Source organism: Drosophila eugracilis, unplaced genomic scaffold, assembly GCF_018153835.1.
Source record: "Drosophila eugracilis isolate 14026-0451.02 unplaced genomic scaffold, ASM1815383v1 contig_1963, whole genome shotgun sequence".
Taxonomy (NCBI): Eukaryota; Metazoa; Arthropoda; class Insecta; order Diptera; family Drosophilidae; genus Drosophila; species Drosophila eugracilis.
Window position 1 is genome coordinate 83,459 of NW_024572825.1, and position 18,902 is coordinate 102,360.

Here is an 18,902-nt window from a genome sequence, read left to right on the forward strand (position 1 = left end):
CCACTGCAATTTGGCCCTAGTTTTCATCTAGCCACGCCCACTCTAACTCCCTCAAACCGCGGAAAACTGTGGCGTCCATAATATTATAGTGTATGTCTTCGTTTGACTTTGTATTTGTCAATTTCTATCGATTACCAAAGGTTTTGCAAATCGGAACTTAATTTTTCTATTTTTGAATAAATTTATGTTATAAGGCTTCACATGGTTTTTGACGTCACTATCAGTTAATCAACATATTTTCTCCGACAATAGGTGGCGCTTTGGGAATTTCCACTAGCACAATGAATATTTTAAAATTGTTAAAAACAGTAAGGGGTATCTTATAGTCGCGGCAGTCGACTATAGCATTTCCTCTTGTTAAGTATTGTTAAACTAATCAAACGAAAAAATAGAAGTCATCCCAAAGTGTGAGAGATAAGATAGGAACATGCAAGATATACGAATATGTACAGTTTTTATTAAGTTTAGCAGATTAATGCAAGTATAGTTGGTTGTCTGAAAAAAAAAAAAATATTATAGCGGAGTTACTCTTCCAAGCTAACGACCCTCCTGACTTATCGGTTGCACTCTCCTTTTTTTTGGAATGCCCCTTACGAACCGTGTATATCGATAGTCATCAACAAGCAACTCTAACATTTGTGATTTGCTGGTGCGGTCACACTTGCCAACAAAAGTTTCCGAATAATAAGTGAGTTTTGTGCTGTGCTGAAAATTTCTTACCATTGACCTAAAATATTATTGCGTTTAAATTGAGACTTATATTTGCCTGTTGTCAGCATTTTTGGACGACGTTTTTCGATTGCGCGACCTCGTTCGCCTTGTGATTTTCGTTTTGCGGTCAAATTTATAACAGCAATCCCCCTTCTCTTGTTCGGGTCTATTTCAGTGCAAATTTGATATATTTTGTATTTGTTTCTGGTTTAACTGATGGCTAAAAAATTCACAGTAGTCGTCATTTACGCCAATTTTTCACTTTCCATTTTGAGAAAGATATTTCACTTTGCGTAATTCGTACGCGGCCGCCGTCTGTATATGTGTGTATGTTGTGTGTGACAGTGTCGCTAAAAGTGCTATCTCGCTTGCTCACATGGTCTTTTGCATGTTTTACTACTACTGCTGGCCTTCCCCCTTTTCCTCTCACATTTCACTGCCAAACATGCGCGCGTTTGTGCGTATGTGTGTGAGTGCGCCTTTTATAAATAGAATTTCATTTCGTATCGTTTTTATTTTGTTGTGGGATTTATCGTAATTATATACAGAGGATGTGTGAATTTTTTATCCAAAGAAAACCATTTAAACGTGGAATGGTTCAGCTGCACCTGTGAGCGACTTGAAGAATTTTATTTAGTTTTGTGAAGTCCATGTGTGTGAATGGGCTGTAGTGTAGTTGTAGTATTTTATGAACGAACGATCGATTTGTGAAAGTGTGGCCATTTTAAAATAGTTAGGGCCTATCTCCCCGCCTCACACATGGTATACACTCGTGTATGGAAAAATCAACGGATTTCTCGAAGGGGGTGTAGACTGCCTGGCGACACAAACCCACATATCTACTAGTTTTAAGTGTTACCGCATAAGGCCCATCTACTTTACTGTTGTTGTTATGACAAACTCGGAACAGCTTATTATTTTGCAAATGTAAACAAGTAACGCAGCAGCTGATCGGTTTTCTAGTCTAGCCTTAACTGTTTATTATTATTAGGGTCAAAATAAAGGTCAAAAGTGAACGATGTGCAAGAACAAAAAATGAAAAGCTCTCAATCATTCTTACGATTAAAAATCTGAATTAATTGATTGTCCTGTGTATGTGATGCGCTGGTGAAAAATCAATCGTTGGGATGGGGATGAAGAGAAGGAGTAGGAGTATCCTTCAAAATTGGTATTCCCTGGGGCATCCCCGAATTTATAATAATATTTGTTAAAAGAAACAGTCGGCACATAATTTATTCGTACACTGATGAGTTGCAAGTTTATTTTTTAATATCTCGAGAAATACGTAACGGAAATTGAAATGTAATATCTCAAATGAAAGATATACATTTCGAGCATATATTTTAAACATAAAATTAACAAGTTTTAATTTGAATACTAAATAATTTCCTTAATAATGCAAAAAAAAGTCATTTTTTTACGCACAAAAATTATTCCTACACTTCAATGTTGACAAAAAACATCAATTCCAAAGATTTAAGGATTTTAATCTTCAGTGATTCCTCCGTTGGCCTTAATGGAAGCTTGTAAAAGTCGACACATACTTTTTATAAAGATGCTCGTCTCGTCAGCATCAATTGAATCCCATTCAGTTATTATTGCTGTTTCTAAGGATTCCTTCGAGGATATGTTGTCCTTTTCTGGACGATATACCATAAATTTTCTGTGGGGTTCAAATCTGGTGATTGCACAGTCGGGTTTTGCTCCTTGTAGAGATATAAAAGCCACTCTTGCACATTTAGTGCACAAATATTTAGGAGCGTTATCTTATTGAAATACGAAAGACGCTGGATTCTGTCCAAGTTTAAGGGCACTTGGAATTAAATTTTGGCCTAAAATGTATTTATACCTAAAACCATTCGACCCACTCCACTTGCAGCTATACACCCATAAACCATCACATTCTTGCCAACGTGCTTAAAAGTTGGAATCAAATCTTTTCCTTCATGGCTTAATTAGCCTTTTGACATACTTTAAAAGGACCGCCGTGTCTCTCAAAATTATTCGGCTTGCTTATATGCTCTTTTGCGATCTCGAAACGCATTTTTTTTATAATCATAAATCAATGGGTTTTTACGAACAGCTCTACCATGTAAACCAGCATTGTGTAGAGTGTTCCGGATGGTTTGTGTACATTTTTTTTTTCTGAATGCTTCTCTAGGGTTTTAAGAATTGTTGTAGATGTTGTTCTGGGATTTTGTAATGCTGTACTTACATATTTATGATCCTCCCGTGGTGTCAATATGTGGTGCCTTCCAATTCGTCTCTCTACGACAATAATTCTACCAATTTCGGGTTAAATCTTGACCCCGACCCATTTCGTCCAGCGAAACTAACTAAAAAACTTTGAGAATAGTACACCGAAGCTTGCTCCGGAGTACAGTTAAAAAAGAATCGCGGATTGTCATTGAATTCAGAAATAGAAGTCAAGAATTAGAAGTGTACGAATAATTTTTGTGCGTGAAAAAATGCGTTATTAAGGAAATTATCTAGTATTTAAGTTAAAACTTGTTAATTTTATGTTTAAAATATATGCTCGAAAAGTATATCTTTCATTTGAGATATTATATTTCAATTTCCGTTTTGTATTTTTCGAGGAATTAAGGAATAAACTTGAAACTCATCTTTGTACGAATAAATTATGTGCCGACTGTATATAGTATATTGATCAGGATCGATAGTCGAGTCGATTCTATTTGTATAAGAGATGAGATCAGAACTAAAAAACTGTAAATATTAGATAGGCATGAAGATTACAGAAGTGACACACCCACAAACCTTTAAAATTGAGTCACTTTTGAAATCGGAAGACTATTTCGAAATGTGTTACCAAATTTAGCAATAACGCCTCGCAGTGACGTTACGGACAGTTAATAAACATGCCTTATGAGGTTCTATCAACTGATGGTGCTAGTTTTTTTTTTAATTTGTAAAGTAGTAACGGGTATCTAATATTTGCGGCCCTGGACTAAGGCGTCACATTTTTATTATTTATTATTATTTAGAAAAATGTGGACTTCTTTTGAAAAGCCTGTTTAATCTACCATTCGATTTGTTTTCTTTCAGATTTGCCTACAACCTTAGCAGCAACAAGAACGGGTCATAGATGTAGTACATAAGCAGCAACTAAGTTTCAACATAAATTAAACCTAGGGAAATAAGGCGATGATAATGTAAATACCGGGGCGCACGTGGGTACATATGCACCTCAATGAATAAAACTTAAAATTAATATAATTTAAATCCCATGGATAGCTCACGAAGAACAGTAATAAAAGCAAAAGCAACAGGAACCGCTAAGCCTTACGAAGTGGTGAAAACAAAACTCATTAAGGACACTCTAGATTTTATCCTGAACCCGGGGTTAAATCTCTGCCGCTGCTGCCACTAATATGCGTGTAATTGCGCCGCGTAGATCGTCAACGTCAGCGGCGGGCAGCGGTAGTCTTTACGGCACATCGTCGGCCGGCACCTCCGGCGGCAACACCAATAGCGGCAACTCCACTAGCGGCGGCCACATTAACAGCTCTAGCAGCACCACCACAGGCAGTGGTGCGGTGGATCGGTCCACCGGAGGCGCTTCGTCGAACGGTTACTCTCGCTACTCGAGCAGCTACGACCGCGGCAGCAGCCTATCCAAGTGGCTGCCTTCTTCCGGCGGCTCCATCTCGTCATCGGGATACGGCAGCAGCTACTATCCCATCTCGTATTCGACGTATTCCTCAAACAGCGGCTCCTCAAGCTCTTCGTATGCACCGCGTTCTAACCTGCAGAGGAACAGCGTTGGGTCCACCTCATCGCCATCGTATCTGAGTGGTGGTTCCAGCTCCAGCTCATCCGCCTACCGCACCACGTCCTCGTATCTGAGCGGCTCCAGCTATGATTCATCTACCTACAGCCGATTTGGAGTGAGTTTCACTTTATATATCTTATACGATTTTCTTAAGTTTGGTGGCTGATCTCATGGTTTTCAGTTGTATCTCTATACGATTAAATATCCTGAATGCTGGGCCCTTGGTATAACTTTACTCACTATCCTATCCCCGAAATCATCCGTTTTGTACCCTGTATATTAGTTTATTATACAGTGAAAGCTCTCTAAATTGGCTTGGCGTATAAAATATCTTTTAAAAATTATACATTGCTAGCTCTTATAAAGTGAAGTAAGTCAGGTTATTGTTATTGCAACTTTTGACTAAAAGATTTAAAGTTAAGATTTTAGGATTTTTTTATTGTTAGAGTACAGAGTATTACTTCGAAGTTCGCAATCTTAAACTATCTTTTTAGTTATGTCGTGAACTTAGGACCCTTGACATATTATAAAAGGCTTTAAACTTTGGGGCCTTATCCAATCCAAGAGCTTTTATTGACATCTGCATCTTAAAATTCATTGGTTGGTTTTTACCTTCAATCCCGAGAATATAACTCCACAAACCTCACTCATGTCCATTTGTATTCCCGGACCTCCTGCGCCTTATAATGTCACTTTAGTTCTTTTTGGCAGCATTTAGAATATTTCATTTTGGCATTTTCGTTTCGCTTGAGTTTAATTTTGTCAGTGCAGCAGCAAAACAACTTACCGCACCCAACTATAAACACCCACTCACCCGTGCCCAACTACATGTACATGGACAACCCCTCACGCACTGGGTAAATATTGTGTGTATTCGGGTCAAATCTAGCGAAAATGCGTGGTCTGACAAGGGAAACCGCTAAGAAGGGTCACTATGAAATAGCTGCTTCAAATGTCTATGACAAAATTCTTAATTTTAAAACCAGTTCCTGTTTAGTCAGAACGCAACACAGTGAAAGAGACGTTTCCTCCCCTATAAAGTATTTATAAAGTATTTTTAAACGTCAGTCCGTTCTAATGGACACTTACAAATCTATCTTTTTTCAAAGGCGTGTAGTATTTAATTTCAAAAGGCCATATCGGAGCCATTTAACTGCCAGGAATATGACAAACAAAATAATTTCTTTATTCCAGCTTGAGCTTAATATCATTTTGAAAACTAATTTAAAACGAAATCACAATTCCAGTTTTGATGTGATCAATTCTTTAAAAAAAATACTTATAGTCGATGTAGCACTGTGATTGCACTTTTGCGGGTGGTATATATTTATTTATAGTTACTCATGAAATAGAATATTATGTATTCGTTGAAAAGTATGTAACAGGTAGAAGGAATCGTTCTCGACCCTATAAAGAATATATATATTCTTGATTAGGATCAATGCCGTGCCGATCTAGCCATGACTGTCTATCCGTATAAACGCTGAGATATCGGGAACTATAAGACTTAGTTGCGCAGATCAAGGTTTTCAATAGCCAGCCACGCCCACAAACCGCGTTAAACTTTAAACTGTTGTGTTTAAAGTTTTGTTTAGATTTCCGATTATGACTTTGTAATATATTAACAAATTTAGCTTACACGGATTCACGTGGACCCTGACGTCAGTTAATAAACGTTTATTATATGTTCCCTACAACGGATGACACAGGTCTCGTCGATAGTCTGATAGCTTTATTAACTTGAAATCGGTCAACATAGAGTCCTCCTAGCATATGAACATGTCTCCACATTGAACTACATTTTAATCTTATTTGCTGCCTGCAAATACACTTAAACCCCTCTTAGCCTTATGTACCATAAGTGTTTTTTAAATATGAAGCCCTTGTCCTAGTGTATTTTTTATATCCACCACTGCATCCATGGTTACAGTCACGCCTGTCCAGTCACAGTTACAGCTTATTCCACAATCATTCCACATTCACACCCATAGTCCCAGGAATGAAAGGGGTGTGCTTAAATTGAGCTGAACTGAACAGACCAGCCAACCACTTGTTGGCACGCTTCCAATGAGAAATAACAGAACACCCGACTGACCAAACAACGGTAATATGTGTCATCCCCTCTGCTCCTGTAATTCCCTTGAGAATTGGCAACGAGGTTATTGCAATGGGCTATCGCTGTGTATGCCAATGAGAACACCAAATGTAAAGTCTCCATATATCATTTTTTTAAGGTACGGAAAATTAAAGCATTCAGTAGGTTTCCTTGACATTTCACACTTTCAGTCATAACCTTCGGCTATTATCTGGCATCCGAAATATTTAGGTTTGTAAATTGTTTATTGTTTTTTATTTGACAATACCTCGTACATGCAGAAAGTTCTATTGGTGCGCTAATTACTATTTTTGGACTCTGCATTTTCATTCCACTGAAAACGCAACTTAAGTTACAAAATTTGTTTGTATAATTAATTAAAAAAAAACAACATTTTCGGGCGAAAAGCGATTTTGACATCATATCTCAACGCTAAATTTATGTTGGAAAAAAAGAAGACTGATTCTTTTAATTTTTCTGAATTAAATGTTAAGAATATTTACAAGAGATATGAGGATAAAACAGCGTTAATGATAAGTGATGGAGTACTAAACAAAAATCAGACAAAAAAGATATTTCACGATCAATGCATCTGGATTTTTTAGATTTATAAATTTAATTATTATATAAATGAAAAGTCGTTAATTTTTCAGCGACAATAAAATGTGTGCGATTGTGACTATTATTTTGTTTATAACACTTTCCGATCATTTGTGTACAACCCAATCATTGATCATATCATTGATGTTTCTTTTCTTTACATTTTGTTTTTGTTATATAACTTTTGACATTGAAAACATGAACATGAAACATGTTTTATCGTTGCCGCTTACCGTTAAACGTTACCGCCTACCTCCAATTAAAAAAAAAAAAAAAACAACAAATACGCTCCACAAATTCATTGTCACCTGTAAATGTTTCGCCAAAAACCACGGGTCTTAATATCAAAACACAAAAATACGAAAAAAAAAAACCAAAAAAAAAAAAACGAAACCCAAAGATACCGCGCAACTCAGCGTCCAAAACTACCGCAAATGGTATTAGCCTGAGCGGATCGGCCAAGAGGGAAGACTATGGTCTACGTCGAGGCCACGATACCGCCAAAAAGCCACCGATAAGCGGAGGAGGTGGTGGCCACAACAGTAATAGCAGTAGAGACACTCAAGGCGATGGCAACAAGCGGCTGTCTAGCTCATCCTCATTCCCATCGCTGGCCCGTTTGGTGGCCACCTCGGGATTGGACATATACGAAAAGTACAGTCCGGCCAACTATAAACCCAACTGTGAACTATCACGTTCCAGGTCGGGGCATTCTGAGGCGGATCTGGAGAATGCCAGCAACAAGGAGACAACACCCACCTGCACGGTGAACTTGAAGAGGCCAAGAAGCAGTAGCACTCGCTATAGTCGCCTCTACAGCAATAGCAGCGATGTAGGAGGGGACTCCTCGGCTTCCACGGGAAGGTTGGGCTCGGCCAAGTACTCGATAAACAGCAGTAGCAGCAGTGGCGATGTGCCTACGGCCACTTTTACACTCCGCAGCAACCCCACACTTCGAAACCAGGTGGAGGATATACCCATGACCACACCAGTAGAACCAGCAGCTCCAGCACCAACACCGAAACCACCTCCACCTCCACCTCCGCCCACAAATGGCCAAAAGAAACAGGAAACGAATGGCGGACTTGAAGTCAAATTAAATGGTCTATCGCTTCTCTCGACTTCACCCAAAAGAAACGCCATTTACGATCGAAGCCACGATACCACTGATGATGCACGTGTTGAGCAGGATAATGCGGACAATGCCGATGTGTGCACCTCGGCCACATTTAAGCTAAACGACAGCAACAAGGTAAAAAGTTTGGCCAGAGTTAAACGGAGACTAGAAGTGCTGCCGCTCCCTTCCATAAAAAAACGAACTAATTGCATGTGCCACAACCTAAAAAAATATATGGCGTTTGCGAGAAAAATTATAAATAAAAAACCCCTAACATTTTCCCCACCCCATCACTAACCCAACATAACCTCATTTTTATTTTAATTCACAACCTCTGTGTTAGTAAGTCAGCCAAGCAACAGCCGATCATTTAATAAAGTTTACATTTCTATGTATTTTTAGCTAAAACTCTTGCAGATTGCGCGACCCTTCTAACTTAACCTAAACTAAAAAACCAAGTCCAACTAAACGCCAGGCTAACTCCTAACTAAATTAAATTCCCTACAAACCATCATAAAATCATCCAAATAACCATTTGCTTAGGATAGAGTGTGGAACTGAACAGGATTATCCGGTTAGTCGACATTAGTTTATTCCTGGCAGGCGGCGAGGAAACAGGCAAACACAACATAAAATCTCGTATCCACTGAACCTTAGGCAGGCAACAAAAATAAACGCTTTAAAACCAAAACCAGAAGAGGAGCAACTGTAGCTGAGAGAAAGAGAAAGTGCAGTGACCATCTCGTCGAATGATGTTAGACATTAAGAAGACCAGAGGATTCCACAAGATTCCACAGGCGTCCAAATTGCAGTCGGCAACATCATCTATAGTAGCAACACCTGGAGAAGGTGCAAAAGAAGTATCATCATCAGGGGGATCGACTGGAGCAAGAGGAGGACCCAACAATCCGGTGCGGACAGCCAATCAACGTTACTTTCTAGTGTCCAGCTACAAGGATCCCACATTTCTAAAGGCTGAATGCGAGTTGGCCCATGCCCAGGTGACAGCCAGCAAGGTGAAAACCACGTCGCAACCGCAGAAGCGTTGTCGAGCTGGTGAGGATTCAAGGAACAATAATCACCGCCACAACGGAATCCGGGCACCAACGCTGGTTAATATGCGACGCACGCCCATGTTCAATGGCAACCAGCAACCAAATACCATTAGCAGTAGCACCACCAACACGAGCAGCAGGAACACTACCAATAACACCAGCAACGGAGTGCTTAAGCTCAGTGCACGCTCTACGCCAGCAGCAGGAACTGCAACTTCTACGTCTACCAGGAGCTGCGGCAAGCTGAAGCCGCTCAATAACAACCAATCATCCGCTGGAGCAGCTATGATGAATGGCCATAGCAGTAATAATAATAATATCAACAGCAGCAACATCAGCAACCTTAACAACGGTGGAAATAACAACATGCAACGCCAGCAACAGCAACACGATGATATTACCTACATTGACAGCGATGATCCTCCGACCACTGGTCCTGGAGGCGGGTCATCAACCAAGGCGAGCATTTGTTACTTCAAGCCAATCACACCGCCGTTGCAGTTACGACATTACTCAAATCAGGCCCAGCAACAGGAGCAAACCAAGCAACCTGTCAGTTCCAAGTCAGCCGGCCATCGCTATCCGCGACCCAAGTCTACGATTATTGCCTCGGCCCACTCGAATTTCGCTAGCACCTATGAAAAGTTTAGCGGTGGTCTCTGTAGGCAGATTAATGGCGAGGTGAATCCGGACAGCAGGAACACTAGCAATGCCAGGCGTTATGGTATTGATTCGTTGAGTATCAAAGCCTCCATAGAGAAGTTTAACAATCTTAGTGGACAAAAGAGGCAAACTCCGTGCTCTGGAGCGGGAATAGTATCTGGCAGTGTTACAAGGTCAGGTTCAGGAGTTGGAGCTGGAACTAATCGTAGCAATAATTCATCACAGGCAGGTGGGAGCAGCGGCAATCTGCAGCAGCGCTACAGCAGCGACCTGGAAAACATTAGAGTGGCGGCAGGGTATAGTAGTTCCCTGACTAGAGCAGCCTATCGGACAACAGCAACAATGAATAATGTTAGCACGCCGGTGGCGGCACCGTCTATGGTGGGAGGCCCAATTGGTGGAGGGGGCGTTACGGCAGTAGTTTCGCCTATTAACAAGTTGAACCTGAGAGGATCCCACAACAGCCGGCAGTCAGTCGAATGCGAAAGCCAACCCATAGCCATCAAGGTAAACAAAGATTCAACGATAGCCGAAACACCTAATGCTGTCAGTGGAACAGCAACACAAACACCAGCCACGTCTTCCGTCGCCACAGTCACCGCCACAGCCCAAAGTTCCGTCAGCGATAGTGTAAGTCGGTCCTTGGCCGGGACAGCGATCAGTTCAGTTTAGTTTAAATTACTGTCTCCATTTCGTTTACTTCTGAAATATATTATTATGATACATCAATATCTTGCACTTGGCAAGATCAAGCAACCAAAATTTCGACAACAATTTGTAGCTAGAAAGTATATTTATTCCATTGATATTTTGGATTCAGCCCACACCCCACATACTTTTTCGTTATTATTGTGTTATCCTATGCATGCTGTTCTTTAATCGCTGCCGCTGTCTCACTCTTCATCTGCATTATGGAACACATTATTATATTTTCTTAAGTCTCAAACCGTTTAATTGCTAGTTGCATTGATTAATTTACTGAAATTTTCCCTTATACTAACGATTAATATGTCCCCCCGAACCAATGCGCAGCTTTTGAGGCTATCATTGATGGAAAGTTTCAAATCATGAAAATTGATTATTTCAAAAGTATTGTTAAAGCTAATCTATATAATATAGTAATATATATATATTAGCGATGACAAATTAAAAAAAAATTTTATATATCTATACTTTATTAATTCTAAAGAAAATATTGAGGAAGTCCTTATAAAATAGTGTCTACTCTGTTACTTCTATGTACTTTACTATTTTCAAATATATTTTCGGAAGAAAGGCTCCAATACTTTATTTTGTAAATTGATTTGGCAGTTTTATTCTTAGATTCAGAACAATACTTTTTGAGCAATTTTAAGAAAATTGAATTTTTAGTTTTTTGCCGAGTTTTCAATTATAGACTAAAAATTCTGTTAAATAAAGTAAAAACTTTAAAGTATATATTAAAATAAATGTAAGAGGTACTCAAAAAACCCCCATCACTGGAAATGATACGCTAGGATGCTATTTGAGTTCGGGAATCTACATAAAGAATCGAATAATACTCACATTTAATGTTTTCTCTGTTGTGCAGACGGCGGCGAGGAGCGGCACTGGCGTTAGCAGCAGTGCCAGAAGTGTTTTGCCGCCCATGACGCCCACGTCGAGTCGCTACTGGGATCGGGACCGGGAGAGCGGCACCAGCCGTAGCATCGCCAGCACCTCCTCTGCCCTTAATTCGTCGTCCCTGAAGCACAATTCGGATGATGGCTACAAAAGCGCCTCCTCGTCGCGGGATGAAAAGTCCGAAGGTGGGTGCCCCAATTTTATGTACCCAAGTTATTTACTGATTATCCATACAAATGGAAATTACACTTTAAACCGAATACGCATCAAATTGAAAAGGTCTCAAATTAGACATTTATGTACAGAATTTCGTGCACACAATCTTTCGTTTCGTACCCTATATCATTAAATAGGAGGAACTTGTGGAAATTATTTTTTTATTTTTATTTATTTCAAAACAACTAGCTAGACATTGCCATTTCTTTTAAAGTCTATTCAAATTCTCCGTGAAAGCTGAAATAAAATAAAACTTTAAAAGGAATATTAACACGAAGTCAATAGAAGACTGATGACAGGGCATGGGTGGTAGATCCTCTCCTTAGCGAATGCAAGCCCACGCATCTCAATTGGGGAGTAGTGTTCTTGGGTTTACCGGACTCTTTTCATTGCAATTAATCCGAGTTGTTTTTTTTTAATGCCAATCCACAGGTCTGTGCGGACTGCGAAACATTGGGAACACTTGCTTTATGAACTCGGTTATACAGTGTCTAAGCCATACCCAGGAGTTGACCCGCTTCTTGCGGTCGCACCACGGCTCCCGCTCGTCCTCCACCAAGGATCAGCAGATACTCCACGGTAAATTTTATTTCACACGATCGCTATATTTTATTTGAAAGCTCTCTTTGTGTCTATTAGAATTTGCCAAACTCATCCAGGAGATGTGGACCTCGAATGTACACACGGTAACACCCATGGAGCTGAAGCGAGCCTTCTCGACAAAGCACCGCATGTATAGCGACTATAACCAACAGGATGCGCAGGAGTTCCTACGTTTCTTTCTCGACTCGCTGCACTCGGCCCTCAACTCAGGCGTCAAGGGTGAGACGCTTAATATTGACGATAATCTCAGGTGGGTATTTATTAATTCGTATCTATTCACTATCAACTTATCCGAAAAATGCTTAAACCTCCAAAGTGACAATAAAAAAGCGGATTTGACCTGGGAGTGGTACACACGGCACGAGAATTCGTTGGTCCGCGACCTATTCGTCGGTCAGCTTAAGAGCACGCTTAAATGCACTACCTGCGGCAACACCAGCGTCACCTTCGATCCGTTCTGGGACCTAAGCGTACCACTACCGTCCTCTTCGCGCTGCAAGCTGGAGGCCTGCCTTGACCTCTTTATACGCGAGGAGGTCCTTGACGGCGATGAAATGCCCACGTGCGCCAAGTGCAAGACGCGTCGGAAATGCACCAAAAGCTTCACTATACAGCGTTTCCCAAAATATCTTGTTATACGTAAGTCTCTTATCACTATTTACCAGTTGCTTGATTACGTAATTATCAACGCGACGTGTTGCATTGTAGCCTATTTGTTTTTGTATCTGTTGGCAAACTATTATATTTGCTACATATCCAGGAAAAAATGTCATATTTTATATGCGTATATTTATGGACGCCCGTTCATGGCGATAAGTGCGTAATATGTAGGATGAAGCGTTTCCGAACTTATATATATATTCCTGATCAAGGGCATTAGGCGAATCGATCTTACTAAGGCCGTATGATGAATGACGGAAATTGTAAGAGTTAGGAAGTGATTAAATATTTCTTGATCAGGATCACTAACCAAGTCGATCTAGCCAACCGGTTGGAAAATCATAATTTCCAGAAAAGGCGCAACATCCAAGGCATACATGCCTTAGATATTTTTATCTACTTCCACAACATAACATAGGTTTATGTCAGCCCCGCCTCGGTCAGTGATAGTGATAGGTTTTAGTCTTTAGTGTAAAATATGCTCCAAAATAATAAAAATATGTAATTTACAGACCTAAAACGCTTTTCGGAGACGCGTTGGAGCAAACTGTCTAACATTGTCGAGTTCCCCACATCGGACAGCGAGCTAAACATGGGTTCCTATGGCGCCAACTCCAACTCGAATGTTCATTACTCGCTCTATGCGATATCCAACCACATGGGTGAGTTCCAGTTATATAATTTGTTTTAAAATTGGTAGTTATTAATTCAATTAATTCAACAGGTTCAACGGCTGGCGGTCATTATGTTGCCCTTTGCAAGCATCCCGCCTCCCGAAAGTGGCACGAGTTTAATGATAATATGTAAGTCCAGTATACTCGTATTCCGCATTACAGAAGCTGGTTTGCCCAAGGGTTTATAAATATAATAGGCTTTCGACGGAATGTCATAACAGGGAATGTAATTAATAAGTCACTAATCGTCTAATGATTTTGAGTTTTTCCCTGCGAGTTTTGAGACGTTGCACTTAATGTATTCATTTTGAAACCTTAACTAAATAGTTTAAATTGAATAGAATTAAACCTCTGTAACCTTTTAAATGAGACATCTCCTTATTCCGCAGCGTCAGCGATGCCTTGTCTGAAAACCATCTCGTTTCATCCAGTGCCTATATTCTTTTCTACGAGCGTGCGTAGGGCCCGATCTGAGCTCTACGGCAACTTAAGGTGTGAAGTGTCGGGGAGATTGAAGTTCCAGATCTTCTAGCGCGCTTCTCAAATCGGGATTGCAACCACTATAACCATAGGAACGGGATGAGACCGATAAGAAATGGAACAACCAACAAACGAACTCTTAAAAACGCTTCGTAGAATTGCATACAAACAAATTTAATTAATTTAACTCAACGTGAAGCAAAGCAAAACCAACTCTTTAACTTATAGCGAAACCAAAACAAAAATGGAAAAACTAAACAGAAGTGTATACAAAACATGAATGAATATGAATGTACATACATATATAAAAACGAACTTCGATGGATAAAAAAAAAAAAACAAGAAAACAGCAAAATAAAACTCTGACGGAAAACAATGAATCTGTGCTTTAACAACTCGGCAAACCAAAAAACCTCAAGCCCCAGGTTAAATGCAATACTACTTACTAATATATATTGACAGAATGTTTTTTATAGGGATACGTAAGGCAATCACCTCCACAAACTAATTAATGATTCAAAATTTCTCTTTTTAAGTGTTTTTTTTTAACTAAATTTTTAATTTGCATGACCTACTCTCTATCTGTTATTCGCCTATCGTTCTACCCCTGTCCTACTTTCAGTCGGTTTGCCGAAGAAAAATGTCCTGTGGTTGTGTGTATAATAAACAAATTAAACGTGGGAAGAGAACAACTAATTATAAAATTAAATTCGTATTGTGCAATATATTTCATAACAGATACAAAGCAAATATAACAGCAATAAATATTTCAAACTGCAGACGATTAAAACCAAACAAACCGCAATCGCACCACAAGAAAAACACTAGCTAAAAGAAACGGCTTTTAAGAAACTAATAAGAGATAATATTAAACGATAAATAAGGTATAAATTGAGTAAAGAGGGACGCAATGTAAAGCTATAATCTGCATTGTGGAAACGTACTTATGATAAATGCTAGTAGTAAAATTTATTAATTAAAATTGAAACGATCATCATCAACACCAAAAAACCATTGTTATCCTTTAGTCAATATACCAACCAATCAGCTTAACTTACCAGTCCATTAAAATTGGAAATTCCTCTGACACCAACAAGTAGGAGAGAATTTCCCGGGAACAAATTACCGATACGAAGTTCGTTTAAAGTTAATAAAATTTTTCTTTTGTTTGGCTAGCAAAAGGCTACCAAAACTAGTCTAAAAACATGTATGAGAGCTACTTAACGAAACAATGTTTTGTTTGATTTTATGTGTATTTTGTAGATTAAGCCGAACGTTTTTTCATCACCCCAGAAATCCCTCTTATACTTCCTATATATATATATTTTGTTGCCTATTTTGTTTATATAATATATATTGTAAATTATTTATTTATTGTATTTATGTATATGATATATAACAATCACAGACACCTCCAAACACAGACTTACACCAAACGAAACAGTATGTGTACATAAGGAGCTCGTTTTCGCCACAAAAAAGCAATAGAAAGTCTACAACTATACCCACACATCACTTAAATTGTGATGAGATATAATAAAAACGAACAAGACACATTACTTATTTATTTGTAAACAAAATAAACGTTTAATTTGAACTATTAATTTCAATTATAATTGTTGGATATTTTACTAACGTTAAAGAAAATCCAAATAAAAAACAATGAGAAAAAAAGGAAAAACATATGCAAAAATTAAATTGAAAAACGAATCACTCTAAGATTGTTTTATTTCGGCGTTGATATCATGGGTCATATCAAAGGTAAGGAACTGTATTACTTTGCTATAAATAAAATTGAAAAAAAAATAAGCAACCTCTGCAACATCTGCGTTATGAAATCTTTATATTTAATTTTTAATCCTGCTGCTTCACAAATTTTTCTATTAAATGAAATCTATCGAAACAGTTTTAAAACCATAGCCATTTCATTATTGTTATGATAATATATAGTCAGTAAGACTTAAACAATACTTAATAAATAAAAAAAACATATTTCAACAATTTGGATCCTTGTCCATTGAACTGAGGCCTATGTTTTTTATTATTTTTTTAATTTAATAATAATAATAATTTTTTTGCGACAAATTTCTCAAATTTACAAAACATTTCTATAAAGAACTACTACTGAACTCTATGTCCTGGGGCTATGTCTTTTTCTTCTTCGTGTATTATGTAACCGTTTTTTTTTTTTAAAGAAGTCCATCGATTTCGTAACTGCAACCGAGTGGATAGGCAAATTGAATATGCAGCTTCAAGGGTGTATCTGTGTCTGAATCCGTGTGCTGGGTGGTATTGTGGGTATGGGGCGAATCTTTACAGATAACTCAGTGCGGCGGTTGCTGCTTATGTGATCGACTGTTATTCCGGACAAGAGTTAGTTTCGTTGAGCATCAATACCAGCAAGAGCGACAGCAATTTAACAAAAAAGACAACAGGTCAATTTCACGGCGCTCGCCGGTGTTCGATCGTTGCGGATTACCAATGCTAGAGGGCATTAACAATGAAAGCAGCGACGACGGCGGTTTAGGATCTTGCGACTGTAGCAACGGGCACGACACTGCCGAATTGGTAGCGTCCTCGCCCGTGGCTAAGGATCATTTGCTCTCGTCCTTCTCGGCCTTGTCCGCCTTGGCACTTGCTCGCGTGGCCTTCTTGTCCTCGTACATTTTGATCAGCTCACTTTTAGTAGGCATGGGCTTGATATAACCATGCTGCACCAGATACTTTATGGACACGGTGGTACATCCTGAAAAAGATGACGTATTAACATTCATAAATACTATTCCTAGAGCTTCGAAGTTATGAAACAATACCCAATACCTTCGATATCATAAAAATAGTAACACTGATAATGTAATTTAAGTTTACGTCATTATTTTGTTATAATACTATTTACAACTGCATGATCTATCTATTAATCAAATTGAATTTATGATTTTGTTAATTTGTGTATTGATATTATGCGCTTTATTTTTCAAAAAATTCAGAATTTTTAAAAACCAAATCCGGATAGAGAAAACATATTTCGTAAGCAGAACACTAGTTACACTAATTATGACTTTGTATATAGCAAAACTCTAAGCCTTACCCAAAGTTAGTGCATAGCGTAGGGGAGTAGCCACTTTATAGCAGAGGTATGCTATAGCATAGTGTCCCATATCCGAACCCTGCACTTTTTCGATTATGTTCTCGCTTAAGTGGACGTACTGCAGCAGAGCAGGTACATCGACGCCACTGCAAAACAAGGGATTTATATTGAAATTCGATTGAAAAAAACAGCTGCTGGCGAGAACCCACCTCTTGGACAGGTAGTAGAAGCCTCCGAACCAGCCCACCGACGTAAAAACGTGTACCGGAATTAGCACGTACCAGTACTGTTTGTACATGTGCTTAAACTTGGCGAACAGACCCATGTTGGCCGCCTCACCAAAGAGTTCACTCGACGTGGTGCTGGTTGCCTTTAAGTCCTTATTGCCTACAGAGGAGTCGTTAGCCGCAGGAGATGGAGCGGGTGCTGTCGCTGCAGGGTTTGCCGTCTTGTGGTTGAATCGAATTGTGACGGTGGGAAGCAGCCGAATTCGGCGACTTTTTAGAGTCCAGGAATCGCTGGGAACACTTCTTTTCTCAGTTCCGACCATCGCAGTCAATCCCCTGGAGTGGGCGCTAGTTAATAGTCGCAAGGAGCAGGCGACCAGACGATGTCGCGCAAGAAGAGCCACGGTTGCCATGATTTGGATGAAATTTGCAAATCCTCTGCGGAAAAGATATCAGGAAAAGTGTGGTGCACTGCGCGGGTTCGGTTCCCTTACGAGAATTGTGGTATTCTGGCAGCTGGAGCGGATCAGGATTTACCAGTTGATTCGCCCGCCTCCGTTCGACTCACCCACACTCACGTTCCTACGCAGAGCCGGCCCAACGCAATTTCACCTGAAATTTTAGCTGGCCTCCTGACGTTATCGAGATACCAGAGATGTTATCGATACAGCACTGTTAAGTAGCAGGGCTGGTGACAGTTGATAGTTGTAGCTGACTGTAACTTTCTACCTCGACTTCAGATCTCTGCATTTTAAAAAGATTTTGTAAGAGGGTAAGTTTTTGAAATTATTATTATTATTATAGTAGGTACAGAATGCTCTTATATAAATAATGTACGCTATAATATGTAAACGAAAATGTAAATCATACTGCGAAAGATTCTGCAGTCTGCAGAGCGTTCACAAAAATAATCCCAAAAGAAATCGCAAAAAGTAGCGAGATGGCACGATAAGTTCCCTTGACCAAATATTCATTTCCATCCAATTATTTGTTAGGGACTTAATCCGTGTCCTATATGTACGTTGTCATTATGTGTTTTTAAATGTAATATAAACATTTATTGCACCCAATACAACTGTTAAATTATTTATTGATCTGACAAGTTTGTGAGTAAAATATAAAATTAATTATAAGCTAACTCATATATACTTACATAATAAATATTTTTTTGAGCACGTTTTTTCATTAAAAATAATAGGGGCAAGACTAAGCTAAATGCAGTTTGGAAAAGCCTGTGTGGTTATTTTTATAATACTATTCGATATTTAAAATATGATATTAAAAAATTATATGAGTAGACACAGATCGGGTTCTAAAG

At 39.0% G+C, this 18,902-nt stretch overlaps 2 protein-coding genes across 9 annotated transcripts; one reads left to right on the forward strand and one right to left on the reverse strand.

The window, feature by feature from the left end:
* Positions 1 to 641: 641 nt before the first annotated feature.
* LOC108112562 (ubiquitin carboxyl-terminal hydrolase Usp2) lies at positions 642 to 15,979 on the forward strand. 7 transcript variants are annotated; one of them, XM_017222524.2, is made up of 11 exons: positions 642 to 688; positions 3,778 to 3,906; positions 3,967 to 4,619; positions 7,600 to 8,451; positions 11,605 to 11,821; positions 12,285 to 12,431; positions 12,492 to 12,705; positions 12,772 to 13,094; positions 13,628 to 13,777; positions 13,840 to 13,918; positions 14,179 to 15,979. In XM_017222524.2, the coding sequence occupies exons 3-11, from the start codon at positions 4,104 to 4,106 to the stop codon at positions 14,249 to 14,251; spliced, it is 2,571 nt and encodes an 856-aa protein (XP_017078013.1). In that variant the 5' UTR covers positions 642 to 688; positions 3,778 to 3,906; positions 3,967 to 4,103; the 3' UTR covers positions 14,252 to 15,979. The 7 variants fall into 7 exon arrangements, 6 of the variants coding, with proteins under 6 accessions (XP_017078013.1, XP_041673784.1, XP_041673785.1 ...); XM_017222533.2 differs by lacking the exon at positions 642 to 688 and having other exon boundaries at positions 3,778 to 3,902; XM_041817849.1 differs by lacking the exons at positions 642 to 688; positions 7,600 to 8,451.
* A 116-nt stretch (positions 15,980 to 16,095) lies between these two features.
* Positions 16,096 to 18,236, reverse strand: LOC108112572 (protein FAM210A). 2 transcript variants are annotated; one of them, XM_017222591.2, is made up of 4 exons: positions 18,153 to 18,236; positions 17,567 to 18,022; positions 17,358 to 17,503; positions 16,096 to 17,015 (listed from the first exon to the last, which is right to left on the reverse strand). In XM_017222591.2, exons 2-4 carry the CDS (start codon positions 17,995 to 17,997, stop codon positions 16,864 to 16,866), a joined length of 729 nt encoding a protein of 242 aa, XP_017078080.1. In that variant the 5' UTR covers positions 17,998 to 18,022; positions 18,153 to 18,236; the 3' UTR covers positions 16,096 to 16,863. The 2 variants fall into 2 exon arrangements, with proteins under 2 accessions (XP_017078080.1, XP_017078070.1); XM_017222581.2 differs by having other exon boundaries at positions 18,079 to 18,212.
* Between the last annotated feature and the right edge of the window lie 666 nt (positions 18,237 to 18,902).

Coding starts and splice junctions, on each gene's coding strand:
- LOC108112562 (XM_017222513.2), top strand. CDS start 9,066: ATGATGTTAGACATTAAGAAGACCAGAGGATTCCACAAGATTCCACAG. Junction 12,432..12,491: donor GGATCAGCAGATACTCCACG/GTAAATTTTATT, acceptor TGTGTCTATTAG/AATTTGCCAAACTCATCCAG. Junction 13,919..14,178: donor CACGAGTTTAATGATAATAT/GTAAGTCCAGTA, acceptor CTTATTCCGCAG/CGTCAGCGATGCCTTGTCTG.
- LOC108112572 (XM_017222591.2), bottom strand. CDS start 17,997: ATGGCAACCGTGGCTCTTCTTGCGCGACATCGTCTGGTCGCCTGCTCC. Junction 17,504..17,566: donor TTCTACTACCTGTCCAAGAG/GTGGGTTCTCGC, acceptor CTTGTTTTGCAG/TGGCGTCGATGTACCTGCTC. Junction 17,016..17,357: donor ACGCTATGCACTAACTTTGG/GTAAGGCTTAGA, acceptor CATCTTTTTCAG/GATGTACCACCGTGTCCATA.